Source organism: Melospiza melodia, chromosome 1 (assembly GCF_035770615.1).
Source record: "Melospiza melodia melodia isolate bMelMel2 chromosome 1, bMelMel2.pri, whole genome shotgun sequence".
NCBI lineage: Eukaryota > Metazoa > Chordata > Aves > Passeriformes > Passerellidae > Melospiza > Melospiza melodia.
Window position 1 is genome coordinate 50,563,783 of NC_086194.1, and position 24,731 is coordinate 50,588,513.

Sequence of the window (24,731 nt, forward strand, 5' to 3'; positions counted from 1 at the left end):
TTATATAAATTGTAGATGTGGCTGCAGGAAGCAGAATAATGTGGTTAAGGTCGTAAAAACACCTCAACCAATATATATTACCATATCAAGTCTAAATTTACACCTGGAAGTCTTAATCTGTCTAAGGGGGTTTGAAATAACTTCTATTTAAACTTCTCTAGATAAGCTTATTGCTGAATATTTGGGTTAAGTATGCCTATCTTTCATAAATGCAGAGGTAGAAGGAGTGTTTATTTACAGGCAGCAGGGAAAAAATCAGGATTTTGTTTCCATCTGCCATTCAATACTATTATATGAAATAAAGTAAACTGGAACACACAAGCAAGCTGGAGCACACATGAAAATTGTCAAGTTATTTATATCTGGAAATGTGATGGATTTCCTCCATTTCATGGAACCAAACAAAGCCTAGGCTACCAGCTCATGATCCTAGATAGTCTGGGATAAATGCCTTGGGTAAAAGGACTGGAGTAGATCCAAGCACCAAACAGAATAACAGAATATCTTGGTTTTTTAATAGTTGCCTGCAGCCATGGAGATTGTGAAGTTCACTGCAGAAGGCTTCCAGCAGCTTCAAGGACAGCAGCTACAGGGGATTTAGTGGTACCTCTAAGCCAAGAAGTTGGTTGTTAGTGCAGCCAGCTGTCTGAACTCCTGCTGACTGGATCCCTCCATCTCTCTGCCCCTTATAAATTTCAAAAGGACTTTAACACTCCAAGGAAAATTAAATGTATGAGTATCTGTGAGTACAGAAATACAGACTCAGGTAGGCTAAACTTTATAACTGACTCTCTTTTTCCCTGGCCTCAAATGTGAAAATCAAGAATATACAAGCTGGATTTTCTGCATGAGCCCACACTATCTTCTGATAGAGGATTGGATATCATAGAAGTGTTTAGCAATCTATACCACCAATGGCTGGTAGGATTTATTATCACACTGATGCATTCAAAACTGTGTGTTCAACTTCCAGTTTGGTGATAAGCATTGGCAAACTCAACTTCAGCTTAATATTATTTTCATCTAGTAAATAGCTATTTGAGCTCCCCTAGGAGCTCTTCTCTATCTGTGTTTTCAAAGCTCATATGTCTTTTGGCTTCCTTCACGTCATGAAAAGTGTTTTCTCTGCTCATTTACAGACTGCTGTGCAAAAAAAGCAGCCTCTGGAAATGGCTGGTGTGCAGCATATCACAGTCTACAAATCTGATAAAGAAAGACAACATTAAGCCTTTTAACAGCTACAGGCAGCCCTGCTATTTGCATCCGCTCCTTGCAGAAACAATCTGATCCTCTTCAAATGGTGAAGTTAAATGTCTGCAGTGCTACTCGATGTTGATGGGCAGATATTTCCTATCAGCTCCTTGGTTACCCCATCGGGGCACTCTCTGGTATTTCAGCAGTCTGTGAAACACCAGGAGTGCTGCACTGGTGTGTGCCCACAGAAGGAACACTTGGCTGGAGGCACAGAAGTGATGGGTAAGGGAAGGGGCTGCAGAAAGGAAAAGCTATTCAAAACCTCTATTCAGAGGATCATAGAGGCCTGTGCTCCTGTTCAGGGAATGCACGATGGACCAGGCAAGGGCTGGCCTGCTTTCACTGTGTGAGAGTTTCAGGCAGCACAGACCCTTGTGATGGAAGGCTGGGAGCTGCAAAAACATCATTGCAGGGGCTCCATTTGCTGATCCTGCTGTCTGCTTCCCACCTTTAGGATAGTCTGCACTTGAAAGCTTCAGGAGAGCTCTAACTGTTCAAGTTGCTTCAGTATATGTGATAATTTACTTTCCCATCAAATATAACAGGGAATACACATATTAGTGCTAGCTATTTCCACCCACAGTAATGTCTGTTTATTCATTATCCACTCAGCTATCTGTTTTTAATTAGTTCCTCAGCTGAATACTTCAAGCTGTGCTGTGCATGTCTGGAATGTTTCTTGTTTTACTAATGAATTTAATTTCCTTAGCTCAGTCGCTATGAACTACTGACTCTTCATGTGTAAATAAGAGGGAGGAGATGTGGAGGGCCCCTGGCTTGCATTTTGTGATAAATGTTGATGTTTACTTGCCTGAGTCTCTTCAAGGGTGAGTACAACTAGGAAAGAGGGGACAGGTAACAAGGTGGAGAGAGAAATCTACAGCACAACTCATCACTTCTCCAAAGATCTCAGGGAAAAGGTCAAGTCTAACAATTCTACCTATGATTCATATTTTATAAGTCTGCAGAATTCAGAGTCCATGGAACCCAGAAAAATAAAATTTGCAGGTGCATTTTAGAAACATGTGAATATTATTTAAGAATAATTTTGGTTCTTACACACTGAACTCACAAAGGAAAAGAAATTGTGTGGAAAATCATGGAGTAATTTCCTTATTTTCGTGCATGGTACTGCATAGAATAAGGCTGATATAAATTGAGTTTGATAGTCTTACATGTCACATTTTCTTTCAACATCAAATTTATTTTTGGAGGCAGAACACTATCTTATTTTTTCCTGGTAAGTCACTACCCATATATGCAATTTCTCATTGGTTAAGGATCTTTTTTGGTCCAGGGTTTTGTTCATGTATTCTTGGATGTGAGTGAAGAGTACTTAATTAATTGGGCCAGTAATTATCTAGGGATTTTCAGGATTTTGACAAGTCTTTTTTGAAGTGATTCTAGGAGGATTGATGGGGATAGGCAATGCAGCTCCTGCTATATATATATATGTACGTATATCTATATGTGTATATATATATATATATTTGGTCTCTGCTTTGTTAGGATGTCCACCAGCTTCTATGCCGCTGAAGATCAGGAAGGAACTGAGGAAATTTTTGCCATTTCTATTCCCTTCCTCAGAACACTATAGATGTTTGATAGCTAGGCAGACAAAAACAAACAACTCTGGTCTCCCAGCTGCTTGTCTGTGTGGTTGGTAGCAGCTAAAGAGAGCCACATGTGGAAAGGCATTGTCCAGGTGTTGGTTGAGCTACTGCATCAGTACCAGCTACCTTTTAGCAGGATTGTCCTGTAAAACCCAGGAGAAAGAAAGGCCTGACTTACAGATCCTGACTCATTAAAACAGTCAGCCTGTGATCTCTGCCCTTTTCCTGGTTAACAAGCTATGAAATATTCAACAAGCATGTGAGGATTGAAGCATGTGAAGTGTGAGGAGAGTCTGAGGTGACTGGGTTTGCTTATCTCCTGTCCCCATTTCAGAAAATATTTTCATTACAATGTGAAATAAATTTATCAGGTCAGTGCTAAAATGATAAAGAACTACAACAATGAAAGCCTATGCATTTTTGTTATTTAGATATTCCAAAAGTTCATGGATTTAAGCAAAAAAATGAACAAAAGACCTTTCCTTTTTCATTGCTATGGGAAATTGTTATTGAACTGATAACAATGAAACACATCTTGAATTTACAGCTTCAGATGCTGGTTTGCTATTTTCTCAAAAAACTGCCTATTTCTTTAAGTGTCTTAATTTTATTTGCCTGTATCTTGCCCTACACTACTACAGATTTTCTGAGCTGGGATAGCTGCAATGAACTGTATGATAATAACACTTTTATTTAATGACTGGCTGTCCTTATGGGATCTCAAAATTGCCTAATGATACTATGGAGAAAAATCAGATTAGCCACCTGAAATACAGTGTATGCACAGAGAATAGGGAAAAGCTCTCTCTACATGATGATATAGGGAGACAACTTCAGGATAAAGAGGGGTAAAATGTCAGTTAACCACATTATGATTTAAACAGGACTGAGGATTCTTCAGGAATGTTTACTTTTATTTTACAGAAGTGAAATCTCCAAAATCTCTATCTCAGCATAGGGAGTTATTTTGCATTTACAGAAAGGAAAGAAGGAGAGCCTCTCCCATGAAGGAAATGCTAAATTTAGTTTAGTTTTCTAGCAAGATCTTGCCATTTTTAGAAAACACTGGAGTTTTTGAGAGTTTTGAAGGAAATGGAAAGTTTCTTGAAACTGTTAATGAAACACAACTACACTGAGCCAATTGGTTTGAAAATTTTAATCTGACTTGGGCATTTTAAACAGGCCTTTAGTTCAAAACTTCATTTATGAAATGCAGTTAATTAGTGATGAAAAAGGCTCTTTTCTAAAATGTTGAAAGTCAAAGTCACAATGGTGTCCTTCTATTGGTGAGAACTTGATAACCAACATGTTCCATTTCAAATGACTTATATTTTCAGAGTTTACATGGCAAGAATTTCTGAGAACTTCCTCTTCTTTTGGGATGGGAAATTAAAGTATTTCCTGGAAGAATCTCTTTTCTACATTTTTGGGAACATCTCAATTTTCCTGGGATATGTCCTGCCAACTGTGGATGAAATTTACTTCTGCCTCAATCTGAAACACAAAGGCACAAGAACATCTCATAACAATAAATTCTTTTAAATTTAATCTTGTCATAGCTAATCTAAAAGAAATGATAATGGAAGTTACTTGAACACAGATACATGAAATATGTTCTGTGTGTAATAATTGATTTACACTGATTTAGTTCCTCAGTTTTCAGAAGCAGATCTATTTGGAGTGACAAGGCAAAAGCTTTCCATCAGCAGGAGTTCATGAAACCAAGGATAAAGAAAAAAATATAGATACAGTGGGCATGCTGGAAATTGATTAGCTAAAGAGCAGGCTGAAAAGAAATTTTGAAACCATAAATCACTACTGGCTCTCTTTTCATAACTGCTTCTTTGAAAGCTGTGCTCATGAAAAATATTGCTCCTCTGAATTAGACCAAATCAGAGGTGGAGATGGTTCTTCACGAATGAGAGTTAAAATACAGGCATATAAAAATGTTAGAATTTGCTGCTTAATATTGTAAAGTTGAAAGCTTCATGATTCTGCGAGCTTAGCTAATATCTTTGAGGGACTGATTACTGTAAGTTCATAACAGGAAATGGATAGAACTGCTCTTAATTTCTTAAATGACAAAAAAGAGAATTTTTTTTGTAAGGTAAAGGATTTCCCTCTCATCTCCTTTTAATTCTATCTGATCTGATTCAAAAATAAAATCATTGACTAAAATTATCAGCTTTTCAAGTTTCTTTGTTTGCCTTGAAGAACCAAATTGGCACCTCACAGAAGGAATGATTTAAGCACAGAAAAGAGGAAGAATGAAGGGGAAATGCAAGCTGTCCTCTGAAACCTGCTCTGTAAATATCTAATTTATGGCTCTTCACAGGTTGCAGCATTAATTTGGAACCCAGCATAGCCAAACTCAGAAATTTAACAGTGGAAGTTATCCATAGTATTATCATTGGAAAAAGGAGTAAGTAGGCAATACTTCATATTTCTTTTAGGGCTTTTTTAGCCCTTTCTCTCCCACACTTGCAAGTTTTCCATAGAAGACAAAGGTCAGGAAAAAAGTCAAAAAATAGATCACAGAAAAGAAATAGGAGGTTAATTTTTAATATATGTATTCCACTTCTCTTAAACTATTATTATATTCCCTTTTAACAGTTCAGACTTCTAATCACTTGACAAAAATGCACAACTTTGCAACCCTGTGTTAATAGTTTCCTTTGGGAACTGCATCATGGTTCTACATTAAAATCTAGAATGACCTGCTTCACTGAGGGAGAGAAGGATCAGATAACATTCCTTCAAATATTCTGGAAAGCAAGTGTATAATTATACATATACTCATATAATAGGACTTGATTATGGGAAGGTTTTGAACTGAAGCTGTCAAAATTCAGTGCTACAGTTAAAGGATGGGGAGAGTAGCCTGTGGGATGAGAAATCATTACGAGTAGCAGCTATGATTGAGGAATACACCTCTGACCTTCCTTTTTATTCTATCATTGGATAGAAAAGGTTCAACCATTGTCAATGCTTGTATTTAGACATAATTAGAGTTAGCTTGGCTCCCTAGCATGGAGATCAGTGGTGCAAGTTAAACGAGTACCAAAGGTCTCCAACTTCTTCTTATGAGTTTCTCCGTCTTGGTGATTGAACATTTTAAGTATTACTGAGACACTCTGCATTGTGTGTCAGATATTGGGTGCTGTGAGGCTATAAATGGCTGTCCCCCATCCTGCTGCCAATCACTTATCCATGTCTAAATGAGACTGAATTTACATAACTTACACAGAGGGATGAATGACACTGACCTCACTCTACCTCACCTTCAATCATACTCTGGTTTTTCTGTTCTTTCTGCTCTTTAAATGTCAGTCAGTGCTGCAGGAATGCACAGGCCAAAAGTATTAAAGTGAGAAAGAGTCCAACCTAAAAAAAATATAGATAATTCCCTCCCTATTATACCTCATTTCTAAGAAATCTCAGGCTAATGGGGTGAAATTTAAAGGCGGCTGCAAATTTGTACATGTCATAGACAGGATTCCAGAAACTCCTCAATCCCCATTTCAGTCACAGGAATTCTCCTAATTCCTCATGGCTTTACTGACATTTCCTTCTCATCACTTTTCTATACACTGTGGGAATTCTCTCATCATTTAATTCTTAGATTTCGTTTGTATCCTACACAATTGCTTTTCTTATTTTGCTACAGGTAAGAAGTAAGATACTAATATGCATTATAATCACAGAGATGGTAAATGTTTGAAATTATAATTAAAGCATAACTTCAAGAGAATTTGGGTTTAATATGAGCTGCTACTGTATATCATCTATCAGACTAACGATGCTTGCTTAGATTCCCTAGGAATCTAGAGACAATACTTTACGTGAACTGCTTCAGATACTTCTTTTTTGCATTAAAGAAGATAAAATTAACTGCAGTATAATCATAATGATGAGGAGAATTTGAATAAAATTAGCTCCTAATTGCATTTGAATTCTGTATCTTGGAAACATAAAGCTCATAACTCCTCTATGGAACTTCACCATTTTTTTCTTTTATGATCAGTTGGAGAATTGAACATGGGCATTGATTGCCATATGTTTTCGTTACTTCAGCAAATATGTAAAAAGAGCAAAATTTATTAGTTCATTGATATTTGAATGAACTGTCTTCTGTAGTTTATACCAATGTACACATTTCAGGAGAATTGAATGCATATGAGAATTAAAATTATTCTAGATTAGGTGGGCCAATTCCTATCTTAAAAATTTGCTGTCAGATTTACATTTCATGATGAATCTAGGAAGGGTGGAGACGTAAATTGTGGAGTTGTGTTTTTCCTTGTACCTACATTCACATATGTGTGAAACAGGTGTGACTCTCCTTTTCAAAGGCAGTGGAAGATGCACGAGGAAAGTAACTACAGGCAGGTAAACAGTAAAGATGAGCAGGTTGAAATGCATTTCTTATCAAAACAGATACTCAGAGTATACTGCCTTCATGACCTTAAGGAAAAGTCTCAAGCAATGTAAATTGCATTCATAATGAAAATACACACTGAGTGACAGTGTAATCTATAATACTTTCACACACTACCAGGTACTAGGCAAAAGTGTCATAAATCTCACTATTTTGAGCAATGCATCCAGGCTCTACTGGATCTTTGCAATGCTGGAAAAGGATTTTAAAAAAGGGTCTCAAACTGCATCAAGAGCCATTGCTTGTGGTTCAAATGATCTTTCCTTGGTATATTTTAATGGGAACAAGTCCACATTTTTCCTTTTTATCTTGGGTTACTGATGTTCATGTGGCAGAAACTGTATGGGACATTGTTTTTCTAGTTGGCCAAAATTGAAATTAATTCTACTGTTACTTTTTTCTCTTGCACTATTTGCAGGCATCTTGTTCCTTCAGTCAGGTATAAAAAGACATGTCCAATAGGAAATTGGTTAAACTGTGTGTGATCTGTGCTTTTTCCTGCTCTGTGAGATAAGTAGATCTCATGGGTAGGATTTGCTTTCAGAAAGGAAACAGAACAAAACCTGACAGAGAGTGGGGGGCAATAGAAAATATTAATATATAACCTATGAGTCAATATGTTTCTATGTTAAAACTGTGTCACTTTACAAGCATTTATTCCATGGATACACATGTATTCAAAGTTTGAACTGTAAGAGAATTTTATGACCATGTAATAAACCTCAGTAAAGGTCGTGTACTGTAGAAACACTGAGAGCTTATAAATCATTAATGTTACCAATTCCCTGTGGGTTTTGAGATGATATAAAAAAAGAAGCAAACCAGAGCTTTATGTAGAAAGAGCACTCACAGAATCTTACAGATCTATGGAGACTAATTTGGCCCAAATATCTAGGCCAAAATATTTGCTGCTGTACAAATACAAAGGGGTAGGAGAAAAGTGTCAAGAATGATTAGCTAGGTTTAAGTACTACAACAAACAAAGAAAATATTTTTGGAACTTAAATAATACCAACCACACACATTCAAATGCTGTTCACACTGCCTGCTACTCCCCATTGCCCAAACTCAAAGACAATTCCAGCTGATTTGCAATTTCAGAGATATTAGGTCTTCTCATTTTTGGTACTGTTCACGATGGATCATCTAAGGTAGTGCTTATCTTGCTGAAAACACACATAATAGGGAGTCCTAAATTAAATTAAAAAATTTTTGGTGGACAACATCAAGGAATCACTTTTTGAGTGTAATTGTAGAGAACTGATTCAAATTAAAACGGATGACAAATCTTTGACAAATGACCAGCCAGAATGCCAGTTCTTGGAGCACTTGGCTGCCTAGGAAGGACACAAGAACACATGTATGAGAAGGACATACTTTATCCCATATCCACCTTTACATTTCTGGGCATGTTTCACCATGAAATGCCCTAAATTCATGAGACCAATGGAGATTTTCCAGCTTCTATTTTCAAGACAGGCAAAGTTTTATTTACATGGCCAGAAACAGCCTATACTTGTATAAGATAACAGGCCACAGTCTAAGGTTTCCTGGGAGGTGAGAAAATGAAGAGTTCTCTTAGAAATATTAAGACTCCACAGGAGGGCATTTAAGCACTGCTTCCTAGAGAAAATATTTCTGCATGACGATGAAAATAAATTCTAGTTAAACTCCACAATAAATTTAATTATGCATTATGAAACAGGGTTAAAGGTGAAGGGAAAGTCTTAAGAATGAGAAATGACAATATTTAAATTGAATGTTAAACAACTGCAAAAGAATGGATTTTTTTTACTTTAAAAGTTTCAGAAAAATGACCTAGTGGGTCATTTTTTTCTCTTGGGTCTCTGAGGAAAACAATTGCACATGAAAGGGAACCTCAGGAATTTGATTAACTAAAGGAATGATCCCTACCCAGATCTGAACCTGAAGACTGTAGTTTTGTCACCCTCAGCATAATCCAGTGAAAAAATCAAATGAGTCTGAAACAGTACTTCTGGCAGTACTTGGCTGGCTGGCTGCTTTTATTGAAAGGACACTTTTCTTTCTCCTGTTTTGCTGGTCGCACTGGAACAACTGTGATAAGCAGCAAGTACAAAGTCTTGATGTTCTTCGGATGAATCTGTATTTCCCCTTGAATAGCACAATTTACAATCCAGTGCAGCACATAAAGACATGCTGTGGTAATAGATGTGGAAATACAGCAGACAAACTTTCATGTGTACTGAAGGCATCTTTAGGTACTGGTGAAAAAATCTTAAAGTCTTAGATGGTTCAAGTTTTGATTTGTATTTTCCTTACCAAACATATCACAATTTATTTGCAAATCAAAAAATCAAGATATTTTCACTGGTTTTCTAACCTTAGTGGGAGAGAAGTAATTAACAACTCAAAAGGGAATTGCCTAAATTTCAGATCTGTAATCCCACCACAGAAACCTCTGGCAGAATCATTGCTTCAGGAGTTTCAAAAGACAAATTTTTGTATTTTTCTGAGAGCACTCTGGCTGGGTTTTGTTTTTTGGTAGGGGGTATCACTGATGTTAATTTTCATTTGATACAGTGTTTTCACTTTCATTAACATGTAAGGCAAGTCTCTATATAACTGGAATGTTGTCCAAGATAAAGTAGGAGTAAATTGTTTCTACTTCCAGTAGAGGATTCAATTCTAGTTGAATCTTTCAATAATTCAAATACATTGTTGTTTGGTGATTTTTTTTTTTTCTGGGATACTTTCCAGCTTACCTATGTATGTTAGAGTAACAGCACTGCAGATTTGTCTGAGTGGACGCATTGCATATCCTACTAGAGAACTGACCTCAGACATAAGTTTAATGTGTAACTGGAAACTGCACTGTGAGGCTGTGCTATTTTTTCCCTGAAACTCAGGTGGTACCCTTGAAAAACAAGTTCAGCATGTTGAAAGAGTCCTCAATTTGCAATGTAATGAAAATGGATTTAGCGTGCTCATGAAACAGTTAATTTATTTTCATTACAAGTGACAGTTCTGAGTCACCAACGTGCACAGGTGATGAATAAGAAGTGCTTAAGGAATACAAACCCACAACTTACCAAGGATAGCAGCCTCTAAGCAGTGACCCTGGAAGTGGCTGTGTGGTTTAGATAACTACAGAGTGGTTTCAATACAAACCCAGAGTCACAAGAAACGTGCACGGCCATACCACTGTCTGAATAAATAAACCAACTCTGCTGGAACATTCCAAAAGGAGCAAAGCCAGGAGTGTTAAGCTAATGAAACAAAGCATCAGTAATGGAAGCAGTAATAATGAACCATAATCAATATCACTGAAAAAAAGAACTCAAGGTCTATTTCCCCTGAACACATATGCACGGTTATATGCATACAAGCTCAAAAAAAAGTCAATGTCCTGATGGAAGAACTGAATTTTGATTTGTTCCTGAACTTCTGTTATCTGTCAAGGGGACATTTTTTGTCTGTCTCTGCAGGTTCTACAAGCACACTGCTGATACTGGTCTTCATGAAAACTTAGCTTAGAAAGAACCACAGTGCAGCTGCTTCCTCCTCCACATTTTGAAGATTACAGATAATAGAAGTAATATACAAGAAAATGATTCATGGCTCAGAAATCAAAGTCTTACTGGGAGGATAAAAACTGTACAGCAGAGGAGATGGAAAAAACATAAATCTGAGCTGTGTAAAAAACATCTCCCCTTTAAATTCTGTCTTTGCTATAGAGGAAATGGGACAAAAGGAAAATAGACTCAAGGAGAAAAGCAAATCTAGAGCAGAATAGTCAGTCTATTCCCCTCTGGGCTTATAAAGAACAAACTCAAATCAAAATCCTTGGAAGTCCTTGGGAAGAGGATACTCTTAGCAGGTAGCAAATATAGAAGCTTTTTGAAAACTGGTATTTTCCTAAGGGGAATGAAAAAAATTCTTCAGAAGGTGCCAGAAGCCACAAAAGTAATTTTGATTCAATATGATTATCAATAAAATCTCTGTAGCAATAGCCCCACCATGGCAAGCTAAGTTCTTCAGTTTGGTTTCAAAAGAAATTACCAGATCTGCTTTTGAAGCCTTGATCTACCACCTCAGGCTGAGCTTAGACACAAAAAACCCCTCAGTACACTTGTGTTTTGGGAAAAGACTCAAGGTGCCCCTTTGCATTACAGTGAAATAGCATAAAGAGATGGACAAGGTATTTCTATTACTGGTTGGCCCAGGTTAAATGCAGGGCTGCTGTGGAGTCAGCTAATAAGTGTTAGAAAAACTGTAACAGGTCTGTAAAGGGATTTTAATCAGTGTCTCAAGGTTAACTGAAGAATAAAAATTATTAATTTGTCATTCTATTATGCCCTTTTTTCTAGATCCTGCACAGAATAACTTTACTTCAGGGAAAACAAGAGTTTTTATCCAGTATTACTGTGGAGACTAAGGACAGGTTTTCTTTGTTTATACTTTAAATTCCAGCTCTGCTAAGAGGATATTGAGATTGTGCTGATAAACTGCCACTGTCATTCTGTAAGTACAACACTCACAGACCTGTGGGCAGGAAGGACTGCTTTGCTTTAAGTCTGTGTAGAGTGGACATCTGCTGAAAACCTTGCTTGATTTTGAATCATTGCAATACAGTGTCAAAACCCCCCACCAAATTAATTTCCTCTTGGTGCACGTGTTCTCTATGAAATTGGATAAGTTTGCTTCCCTGGTAGATCACCACTTGGAAAAATCATTAGATATTAAGAAAGCATTCCTCAGCACTAAAATGGCAAATAGAAAAGAGACATCCTACATATTTATTCCAAGGTGTAAAACAGGCCCCAGACCAGATTTATGGGATTTTTGCCACAGTGACTGGATGAGACTTCATCATTCTGATAGAATTCAGCCACTTAAGCAGATCTTTAGAGGGGTAATAAAGGCCCTTTTTGCTGACTGCTTTTCATAATGCAAGTAGTGTTTTGTGAGGTGTAGTTAAATATGAAAAATACTTCTGGAACACAGAGGCGTGTAATCATGCATAAACCAGTTTTCTGATGCTTATCTCCAACAATAGCTGCTATTCAAGAACAGCCTTAATCAGGTAATAAATTAGGCAAAAATAAAAATGCAATCGTCATTTATGGGACCAAAATAAAACCTATATTTCTGAAAGAAGAATATAGTTATTTTTGCAACAGGAAAACAGTTATGATTCTGCAATCTTCCTTGTTTTGTGTCAAAACAAATTGCACTGAGATGAATGATTTTCAGGTTTACTTTGGTCAGTCAATAGTGCAGGAACAGTTAATTGTTGTGGCTTCTGCTGATTAATGGATCCTTGAGAATTTGATGAGCATGAGTAGAAGGGAATTGTATGAAATGACAAATATCTTTGCTTTCTTTAATTCTCTTTGGTCTCAGGTATTTCAGAGCTTTCAGCTGTCTCTTTTTAAGGGCTGCAAAGTCCATTAGCTCTGTGGTACTCTTACTGCTGTACTCAAGTACAGCTGTGAGTGGGCCCAGGTGACATGTCCCTGTCCCTAGATGTTACAAAATGCTAGCTATGAGGTTTGTGGCAAATTATTCTGCAATTCTTCTGGGAAAATATCACTTCATGTACTGCAAAATATCACTGGACTATGGATTAATAAAACACATGGTATGGACAACCCTCAGGACAAGACGAATTAAATTGTCACAGTATTGGCTGCAACCACAATGAGAAATTCTTCTAAATAGGTAAATATTTATTTGGCTGATTACTTTTTCTACCTTTCTTGCAAGCAAAACAAAAATTTGTATTTCTTAGACAGTCTTCATAACTAGAACTGAATTTCATTTAAACATGCAACTGGATTTAACTGAACACATGAACTTTGCTATGATGACACTCAACATCTTTAGTACTAATAACGTTGGTTTTGATGCATGCAACACACACACTCATACACACACACACACACACACACACACACACACACAAATAAATTGGTTTATGGTTTGCTGTTGTTGTTTTTAATCCTTTCCCAGAAATTTGGTACTTTGGCTCTTTCTTCAAAATTGGAATAAAAGCACAGTTTAAAATTTTGGAATTTTCTCTGGAATGGAAACCTTGTTTACCACAAGGTGAAACAGCAGCTGTTGCATACATTGAAGAAAGAATACAAAGGGGAGTGCTTAGTAAATGCACTGGGAATATAAAACAGGAGCTTGGCAAAGTACTGGGGTCTACGCTATCTCCTGTGAGAAAAATTATACTAGATTTTTGACAGTAATATATGGTCATGGAAGGAAATTCAAATTAATTCATAGGCAAAGTTTTTCAAAAACTATGAATCATATCTGTAAAGTTCATGGAGAAAATGAAATTAATCAGGATGGTAGGAATACACCCGTTCAGTTTCCCAAAAGGCTGTGTCACTCAGTCACACTCTAATAAAGGCTATTGCCTGCTCAGATGAAGTTTCATTTATGCTAATATTTAGAAATGGCTCACACTTTAGAGACTGACATTTCTAGAAGCACTCAAATTCAGAATATGAGGAAGATGGGTGCAAGAAAAATAATATTTGTTATTTTTTGTCATCAGTTGTAAGAGCCCATTACAAAAAAGTTTATTGAACATAGATGAGACATACACAGACTGACCTGTGATATTGGTCAAACACCATAAATAATAAGCAACAAATATATGATGTGAATACTTCTGCATCATGTCTGTCTTACAGGCTGAGTTATAGTACTGTTTATTGTGAATGGGTTTTATATTATTTATGGATCACACAAATATTACTTGTTTTAAATTAAATCAGACAACCTTTGTTTACTGCACCTATTATAAGAGAACTGCCTTAAAACAGAGCAGACAAATGAAACGTGTGTCAATTGCAGAGTCTGAAGTTTTGAAGTGTGATTTAGAAGGATCTTAAACAGTTGCTCTGCCTTTGCTAGTAAATTTCACCTCCTGAAATATAAAATAGACTGAAGCAAGACTACAATTTTCCTCAGTGCATTCCAATTTTGAGTGTGTGTGCAGTGGAAATTCATACATGAAACTGATTTACTCTATCAGTAGATGATCAGACTGGAGGATGTACACCCCTTATCATCACTCAGCGTGGAAACCAGAGACTGCAACAAAAAACTCCCAATGTTTTTCATGGAAACATCTAGTCCTGATACAGTTAGCATCTGGTCAAACTTTGTACACCTACAGCCAGAGATTAAAATGATGAGTTTTGCCATCATTTATAGAAGCACAGTAATGATAATGATGCTGACAAGAGCGCCCAAGAGAAGCACAGATGTGGAGAGATATTATTATGCAATCTGTATTACTGCTCATCTACATAAACTTAGTTGAATAATCCAAGTTGCCACATTTACCATAAATTAAAGAAGAATATTGATATTATAAATGAAAAGGTAAGTCACTATATGTGTATTCTCATAGACAAAATTTCTCAGATCACATGCTTTAATGGCAAAAGGTCTTTTGAGCAGACAGCCATAATTTCCCATGGAGTGTCTCCAAAGTTACCCCTTTCCAACTGAGTTTCTACCCAGGAGCAAGCAGAAGGAAACCAGAGAACTCACGATCTCCTTGGCAGCGCACGGGACCCACGGACACCTTGGCTTCAGACCCAGGCCGGTCCAGGTCTCCAACCACCACCTGGCTGACTGGTAGGTGCTCTTTGTAGGACAACATCCCACTGTCTTTCCTCCTGAATTACAGAGACACAAAAGGAAAGCAACTGTGAAGCCTATGGAATTATTTTCCTTGATCTAAGCACCAAACAAATAGGTATGCAACAATTGCATGCAACTCAAACCTCATTTTAGTTAGCAAGACCACAAAAATTCAATTTATAGTCATGTCTTTGAGCTCCTCATTTCAACTGCAGCAAGTAACCCAGTGCTTTTTTCATGCTTAGACCAAATCACTGTGCACAGTTGCAATATTTTTCCTTTATTATTTCAAGAGATGAACCCAACTGGCATAGAGTGTTCTTTCTTCCAAATAGAAAATGAAATAAGCAATATTTAATGGGGTACTTTGTCTCTCAGCTGGTTTGCCTCTGTGGGGTTTTTTGGTTGCAATATTTTTTTTTGTTGGCTTGTATTCTTTGTTTTGTTCTGTTTGTGTTTTTATTTGTTTTTTCTATATAAACACACACATAAAAGGCAAATTTATGAACACAGGAAAAAATGCCCTATATATAGTGTTAAGATTATAAATTTTTGACAGAAAAGAAAGAAAGAGGAAACAAATTCATCTCTCTCTTCTTCCCCCTCTTTCTTTTTAGCTTTATCCTGCCATGTAATTGGGTATCTAAAGCAAGGAACTTTTTGATCTAAAAAAAAAATCAATTCCTTTGTTCAAAAATATCACAGGATTAAGGATGAATTCAGTATCTAGAAAAGTTAACTGAACTGCACAATATGACTATAACTGAGAACTTGTAAGGATTTCAGGAAAATGACAGCCTTTTTCATCTCTAACTTGGATGAGTCCAAGATCGTACTCATTATGTTGCTAATAACTGGGCAGCGCAGCAGGGATCTGCACGATCTCTGGTAATGTTCAGAGTCTTACAGCAGGACAGCGCTGTTTTCCTGTAGCATCTCCAGTCATCACCCTTATTTGGTCCATCTGAAGAGATGGAAACCGAAACATTTATTTAAAAAGGAGCACAACTGAATTAGTTAAGAAAATAGCCATCACATTTTCGAACAACAGCTCACTGGAACTAAGTCTGTTCCCTGTGATGAAGAGAGTAATTAGAGGTTTAATTAGTAGAGTTTTCCAAATAGCAGGTGAATGTTTTACTTAATCTGTGTGTTCTTCCCCTTCAGACAACTTGCTCCTTTGTGTAATGTGACTCTTTGAGTTGCTGAGATCATTAGCCCTCTTTGGATGGACACAGCTGCAGCAGGTGCTCTGTCGGTGAGGCTGCTACAGGACATTGATAGAAAGGGAGGAAAATGGAGAGCAGGAACCCTGGCAGGCTGCTCCTGCACATTGTGATCATCCCCAGATCGCCATGCCCTTTACAAAGCATCCTTTTCATCAATTTGGAGACAAGCAGTATAAGAAAAGAAAGATTAAAGGACTTTCCATTTAAGAAAGAAAAAAGTGAATAACAAAGGCAGGTATGTAGACCTAATCTTTGTCACTGCTAAAGACTGCATCCTTGGGACCCACTCTCTTCTAATAGAGGATAAATGTAGGTCATCACTTTACTCTTTATGAGGTTTTCCTCTGAGACTGGCTTTCTCTCCTGATTTTTCCTCTTTCAAAGAACATTTTAAAGTCGGACATATCCATTTAAAATAAAGAATTCTTCGAAGAGTGGTAAAAGAAAACTATTGGCATTTCTCCTTCCTTCCTTCCTTCCTTCCTTCCTTCCTTCCTTCCTTCCTTCCTTCCTTCCTTCCTTCCTTCCTTCCTTCCTTCCTTCCTTCCTTCCTTCCTTCCTTCCTTCCTTCCTTCCTTCCTTCCTTCCTTCCTTCCTTCCTTCCTTCCTTCCTTCCTTCCTTCCTTCCTTCCTTCCTTCCTTCCTTCCTTCCTTCCTTCCTTCCTTCCTTCCTTCCTTCCTTCCTTCCTTCCTTCCTTCCTTCCTTCCTTCCTTCCTTCCTTCCTTCCTTCCTTCCTTCCTTCCTTCCTTCCTTCCTTCCTTCCTTCCTTCCTTCCTTCCTTCCTTCCTTCCTTCCTTCCTTCCTTCCTTCCTTCCTTCCTTCCTTCCTTCCTTCCTTCCTTCCTTCCTTCCTTCCTTCCTTCCTTCCTTCCTTCCTTCCTTCCTTCCTTCCTAATATTTCAGCTCCAAATCAGGATGTGAGAGGGCAGCAGTTTTCCTGTCACCAATAGCTTTCACTTTCTTTGAAGGAAATAGAAAGGAGCAGTAACAATTTTCTCCCTCTTTACTGATAATTTTTACTCCTTTTAATATTTTATTTATGCACTTAGACTTTAAAGTGTTGCCATGGCAATAATTGTTAGAGTTTTTTTTCAGAAAGAGCCTTATTTTCTGGTCATCACTTACTTGTGTCATCATTGTAGCATTTTCCCTCATAATGAAACTACTGAGGACTGGGAGTGTTGAACTAAGAGTTGAGAGAGGTGAATTGCCTTTTCGCCAGCAGAACCTGGGTAGTTATTTCCCTCTTAACAAAAATGGGATAATGATGATTTTTGGGCCACTCATGTGCAAATAAGACAAATAGACTCAGAGACTGAATGGCTGTGTTATGCTTTTCTAACATACTTGTAGTTCCTCTGGACTAATACTAATCAGTGCTGACAAAATCAAAAAAGTTTTAAACTCAAGACTGGTTATTATGCTTGACTTCGTACAACACACTTAGAAATAATCACAGCTCGAACACTCAATTCCTGCAAGTGATAATGCTTCTTCTGACGGTATTTAAAGACTTTGCACATTAATAGGGTGGAGAAAGTCTCTGAAGTTTTTCCTCACCAAAGAAAATCCCCTCAAGAGAATAAAGATTGAATTCAGAGAGTGTCATATTCCTATTAATAGCCAAATGGGAGATGAATGAATCTGATCAAATCCTGTAATTATTACCAGGAGATATTGATGAAATCTCAGTGTAATTTTCTATTCCTAATTTCTTTTCCTATATATAACAGTCTGCAAAGTGCTTCAGGGTGCCTTTGAATGAAAGTAGCAGATATTAGTGTGAGATTTATCATTGTTTTGATTATGATCATCTACTTACTCTTTATAAGCATTCAGTAGTATGTAAAAAAGAAATGCATTTTATATGTATCAGTAAATGACATATTCAAAGTAAGGATAAGATCCTGTATCATTATTAATTTGTTTATATAATGATTTAATGCAACCAGACTACTGCTACTGGAGTAATTCATTTTCTCTGATTTTGTTAGACATCACTTAATTATCAGCCCAGCCATACAAAATAAAACAAGTAAGAATGTACTACAGGTAGGAATGGACTCAGTTTTAAAAGATATGGTTTCATGACTTGAGGAACTGAAGTTATTTTGATAATACAAATAAAACACCTACTGGACTGAAAATGAAGTGTTAAGCACATATAATTTGGTGATTATTAGTGGTTTGAAGAATGCAAACTCCAAAGTATGACAATTTCAAAGGTATATAATTTTCCACCTCTCACAAGACCTAGGTTTTACTATGTGAGCACCTCTGTATAAATCCCTGCATTTCCATAATCTGAGGGAGGTATAAAGCAGTTTAGTCCACTTAGGATCTGCAAACCAGTGCCTGTAAAAACATTGTGAAGGGCACAGGCATACTAAATGCTGGTATTTTCTCTCATCCAAAAATATCTGGCAAGAATTTTATTTATATTAAAACTACTAAGCAGAATGAATATTACAGAGAATTTAATGAACAATGCAACTTTGGCAGCAAATGTAATAATCTGGAAGTGAGCTACTTGGAAATAAACAAGATGTAATTAACAGAAACTAGGGCAAACAAAAACTAGGATTGAAGCAAAACTAATGAAAAAATTTTGATAAAATTTAGCTAACTTTTTAATAGTCATGTTATGGATCATTAAAGCCACACTTTCGGATTCACCCTACACCCAGGGCTCTGCCCTTTGGAATTATAAACTGCAGACCATATACTCTAGGACAAAAGTTTTTATTTGCACTGGGTTTTGCTGTTTTCAGGTATCCTTACAGCTCTTTTGTCCCTCTCCCACGTCTTGTCACGTCAGATGCCCTTATATGTTAAGTTGGAGCTAATGACTCACCCTTGATTTTTCTGACAAGGGGTATTATGGAAAATTCCTCATTACTGTACAGGGTCATAAAAACTGACAGAAGGTCATAACTCAATTTAAGATTTTTCAATAGTCTGGCATTGGACAGGATAAGATCCTTGGAAATATGTGTCTCCTAAAAGCAAAAGAAGGAGGGACTTTTACAGTTAAGACTGATCTTAAGGCAATTAAGCTTTTCTAGCATGCATAAAATATTTTTACTTTTGAGGCCACTCACCTCCTGAAAGGCTAAACAATTTGATCAAAGATCATCTAATCCCAGCCCCCAAATTACTGACATGAATGCCTACTTTGACGTCTATTAGTAAAGATGAATTATGCTAAAGACATGAGGCTGATGGTGCAGCATTCACAAGTAATCCTGGTTTAGAAATTACAAAGGATTGAGTTGACTAGATCAAAATAATTTAAGGGGAGATACACTGAGAAACTGGTCAGAAATATGTCTCATTAAAAAAAATCCATCAGGAAGGAGACTGAGAGAGTTGACACTGGTTCTACAGATTCTCTTGCCTGAAAGGACTTCTTGACTTTCCTTTCAAATGGGAATTTGTGAGAAACTGAATAACCATAGAGAAAGGTGAAAAATAGAGAGAGAAAATGGGGCTCTGCTTTCATTTGAACAATATGGAATCAGTTTCCAGTGAAAATCTTCCTGTTCTCAGTATTTGCTCATATTCCAAAAGACCATTTGAGACAGAAAATTTCTTCAAGCAGAGTGGCACCTCTTAAAATCTTAATTTCTTTAGTGCTATTTTGAAGCAATAAAGGAAATTTATGGATTCTCTTCTTTTGAGGTCCAGCAACTCTTCTGACTTGACTTTGAATTTTTCTTATTTCTATACTGAGATATTTTTAGAAGGAAATCTAGGAATTCTACCATGCTCTAACTGATCTTTGCATCTGTCAACAATTTAATCAATTTTATGTTGGGGTTTCAATTTTTTTAAAGCAAGTCAGGGAACATATGTGGCATTTCCTTTAGAAGAAATGCTAAATTGGGGTGTCCCTTTCACCTTGGGTAATTACAGAGACAAGGTTACTTGGGATTCAGCTGAAGCCAAGAAAAGAAACTTCTGTGAATGTCGAGCTGGAAATGGATGATATGGGAATTTTTAAAGGAAAAATTGATATTGGAAAGGGCAATACATTGCTCAAATATTTTTTTTCCTGTTAGTTCAATCTCATTTGGCATTTCAAAATCAGTATTATTTGTTCTCAAAATATTTCAAAATCAGAAAATTATTTTAAAAAAGAGTAGTTTATGAAAATATTAAAAGTATCCCACAATTAACAATGTCCCAAATGTTTTCTACTCATTCTAAAGTTTTAAATGCTTTGTTTTGTGACAGAAATGAGAAAACTCTCCTCTGAACAGGTCTAATCAATTGAAGAACAATAAAATAATGCCCCATTCAGCTACTCAACATGCCCCAGGAAGTCAAAGTCTTTCTTTGTATATCACTTTGACAAAGAGAAACCTACATTTCTTCCATGATCCCCTCACAGATGCTGAACTTTTATATGGAACAGCAGGCCACTGCAGCTCTGAAGGAAAAAATAATAAAGAACTCTACTATTTTCACTTGTTTAAAAACTACCTAATTTAAAACACCAAGAATTTTAATTACACTTCTCTATATCTGAATGCATTACAGTGATGGTAATATTTTGATGTGTGGACACTAGAATATTTTAAATATTTTTAATATTTTTAATATCTACACTACTCAAAGTACTGTTGGAAGCTCTGTGCAGATAAATGATGAATTCTTTGCTGCATCTATTCTACTAACCACAAGTCTTTGGATCACATCCTATCAAACTATCAGACCAAACGTACTTCTGGCAGGATTTTTAGGGCACAAGGATCTGTATTGGAAGAAATATTAAAAATCTCAGAGCAGCAGCTCAGAGGCTTCATTTCTCTGAGTTCTTGACAACTTTGACAGTTTTATTTTGTATGACTGAAAGAGCTAAATAAAAATAATTGACTATGGCATGACAAAATAACAGATGGCTATAGTTAATGCTGACTTCAGCCCCTATATGCCAGTTGAGTTCAATACTGTACTGAAGTGCATAACTTTGTGTTGAATTTGGTCCAGAAAACTGAAAGAAGTATGGGACTTACTGCATCCAGAAAATGATCCACTAAAACCCAATTGCATGAGCATCCACCACTACTCCTACCCTCCCACTGGCACTTCCTGCAGTGTTCATCCTCACAGGGCTTCTATACATATACCTCGTACAGAAGTGAAACAAACCTATGGCAGGCCCATTGGGAATATATGGATGCTGTGACTTAGCTCGTGTCTTGAGTTGCTTGTACAACTTTGACATAAAATATTCTGAGAAAAGGTTTATACTGATCACACCCTGGCATGAAGTGCTTGATTAGATAACCTCACAAAATCTCCATATGTATGGTAAGAGTGACCAAAGGAGGGCATTGAAGCAGGTCAGGTGTCTGGAGCACAAGTCCTGTGAGGAGCAGCTGAAGGAGCTGGGTTTGTTTAGCCTGGAGAAGACTCAGGAGAGACTTTATCACTCTCCACAACTACCTGACAGTAGGCTGTAGAAAACTGGAGGTTGGCACATTCTCCCAAGTAACAAGGACAAGGGGAAATGGCCTCCAGTTACAACAAAAGAGGCTTAGATTGGAAAAAATCTCAGATTTTTCTGTTTGGGTGTGACAGAAAATTTAAGTTACTTGCTAGACGCCACATAGAAAAAAGCATACCAGCACCCCTCTTCTAAATAATAATCTAAATAGCCAATAAAAGACAAAATATAGGAGAAGTAATGTCACATATTCTTAAAATTCCATGTTACTATTTGACTATTTATTTCCTTTCTGTAAAGGCCCCTACCACATCTCTACTGATTTTTAAGAAAACTTAGGTATTTGAGCCTATTTTTCAGTAAGCTTTCTCCATTCTACCTTACCTCAAAGTTTAATTGTGCCAACCACAACACCTTATTTTCTGTATCTATAATCAGTTCACATTCCTTAAATACTGTATTTCAAGGGTATTGCACATAATCTGTGGCCCCATAAAAGATCTCAGTTTCAGTCCTTAGAGGCAAATATCACATTGTACTTTTTAATTTTGTCCCCAGTCTCAGCCCCAGAAGATTGCTTCCCATTTAACTTTCATGAGTGAGTGGAAGAAGGCAAATCCCCAGCAATGATTCTTCTTTCAAGGTGGCACTTACCCCATCAGGACAGATGATCAGTTTTATTTAACCTTTCTTAGGTAGCACACAGCTTGTACATCTGTAGCTCTTTTCTCCTCACAAGGATTTCTTAACCTACTGCTGTTTGAAGCTGTAGGTTCAGCGATCCTACAAATTGTTAGTTTTTCTTTCTACTTATCTAATAAGTAGAGAAGTTGTTTCTAACTGAAAACCAATTAGTAAAAGTAATCTAAAAATGAATTCTGCTTCAGGACTGTGATTTTTTGATGTTGTTGTAATAATTTGTTAGATCTATGAAAGGTAAACCCTTTAAATGATCCAGTGAGTAGATGGGGAATAAACAGCTATTTAAAACATGCCAAAGTCAAATGCAAGAACAAATTTGTAACAACTGTCACTAAACAAACACTCTACCAAAATGAAACCTTAAAAGATTATCTACAAATTGTGCTATAAACAAAATGAATGATGTTTCTGTGTCTACTGAGGAAGGAAAGTGGGGTCTATTATCATGAAAGCACTCTAGTTAGAAGAAGAATTAAATATCCCACTACAAAACATTTTAAATGTACACACTTTCATCAGAAATAATTATCTGAAACTGAATGCTCCAAGATATTCAAGCACATTTAAAGCAATGGTGCAGCACAGAGGTAATTAACAGATGTCTGTATTCATGATGTAAACACTTTGCTATCAAACACAAACAAAACTAGGATACTTTCCCTCTGCTAGTAAACATGCACATATATCTCTTAGAATTGATTTAATTTCAATTAGATTCCTTTTCTAGTGCTTTTGCTAAAAAGATGGATGACCTTGGTTTCAAGTGATATGCAAATTTATCCGTAGGTTAATTTCTTCCTTACCTTTTTGTGTTTTTGTGATATCATTACCTCTTGTCTGTGGGTGTGCATATCTCCACACACAGTGGAGTAACTGGAGAAATGAGAAAGGGTACTACACAAGGTACTTACTGAAGTTTTAAAAAAATTGTAATTCCTGCAATGTGTTCAGCTGTGTCAGCTCCAGAGGCAGCTGGGTTCTGCGGGACTGTACACAGAGATTCTCTCACTGCATTTACACAAAGCATTATGAGAAAACTGAGTGACAGAGATTAGGATTTGAGCCACAGAAAAGTCATGGTATGCCACACTGTGTGCTAAATATTAGGCCAAATGCAGATGCCCTTGTTTAGAAAAATCTGTTTTGCTGCACTGACTGTAGAATGTCAAGCATTTGTTTAGCATTTTGTTGATCACACTTATACAGGATTAGTGACCTATTCATTAGCCAGATTGCTCCACTTTGTTGCTCTGGTGGGTTTCCATTATCCTTTCTGTTAGCCTTTGAGCTCAACTTTCCTTACATTACATGTCATCACTTTTTTCCTCAACAAAAGACTGGCACAAACTTAGCAGAACTCACCATTCATTTCCTAACACAATTCCATCCAAGCTCAGCCTGTCTCTTCCTAGCACAGTACTGGATGAACTCCCCCAAGACTTCTTCTACCAATTCTGCTGTGACAGCCCTGACTGCATGGACTGAAATGGCTCTGGGCCACAGGTTTCTAACAACATGTGACAATATGGTCATGAATAAAGGAGGATGATGATGAAGTGAGTGAGATTCCCCTTCCCTCTATCTCTAAGAATGGAGCTTTTCAGGACTCCAAGCAATTCTGGGTAGATTTTACAGGGAAGCTGACCCTGAAGCAATCAAGTTGTTCTTCTCTGGTATTTCAGACTGTGACATTTTTTACCAGCGTAAGGTGAAGACAGAAATTAAAATAAAATATAATATAGGTAAAAAAGCCTGAGGCTCACAGTATTCACAGAGGGTGCACTGAGAGCCTTGCACATGCTGAGGTGCATTTCAGTGGCTGAGTATATGTTAATTTGCCAGCTGCTGATGCATCTTTCCTCACAGCTTAAATGTAGCTTACTGCAGATGCTTCTTACCTTAAGACAAACCTATGAGACAAATGTTGTCTCATGGGCATAGGGATACCAAGAAATCTATCAGGTCTACCTATAGCAAAGACTATGCATGCAATGAAAGAGAGGTTGCACCTCTCTGCTACAGCAAGCAGCCACATCATCTAATGTCCTGCAGAATCTAAACATGTTTGTAGTAGTTTAATCCAAGAGGGAGCCAATTATCTTCACAGTAGCATCTGTGGTTTTAGGTTTTGGTTTTGTGAGCAAACCAGTCCAACATAGAGATGGTTTTGCTATTGATCAGCAGTGCTTACAGGGTCAAGGCCTTTCCTGCTTCTCACATCATCATGTGGAGGAGGAAGGTGAGGTATTTGGGATGATGGCATTTGTCTTCCCAAGCAGTCTTTACACATGATGGAGCCCTGCTTTCCTGGGGATAACTGAAGACCTGCTTGCCCATGGGAAGTGGTGAATGAATTCCTTACTTTGCTTTGCTCAAGCTTGCAGCTTTTG

General features: G+C 37.1%; 1 protein-coding gene across 1 annotated transcript in view; it reads right to left on the reverse strand.

The window, feature by feature from the left end:
- CNTNAP2 (contactin associated protein 2) overlaps positions 1-24,731 on the reverse strand; it is a 1,021,890-nt gene that overhangs the window by 153,781 nt on the left and 843,378 nt on the right. Inside the window, exon 15 of the mRNA XM_063157997.1 lies at positions 14,866-14,993. Coding sequence (XP_063014067.1) covers positions 14,866-14,993 — 128 coding nt within the window. The remainder of the gene's footprint in view (positions 1-14,865; positions 14,994-24,731) is intronic.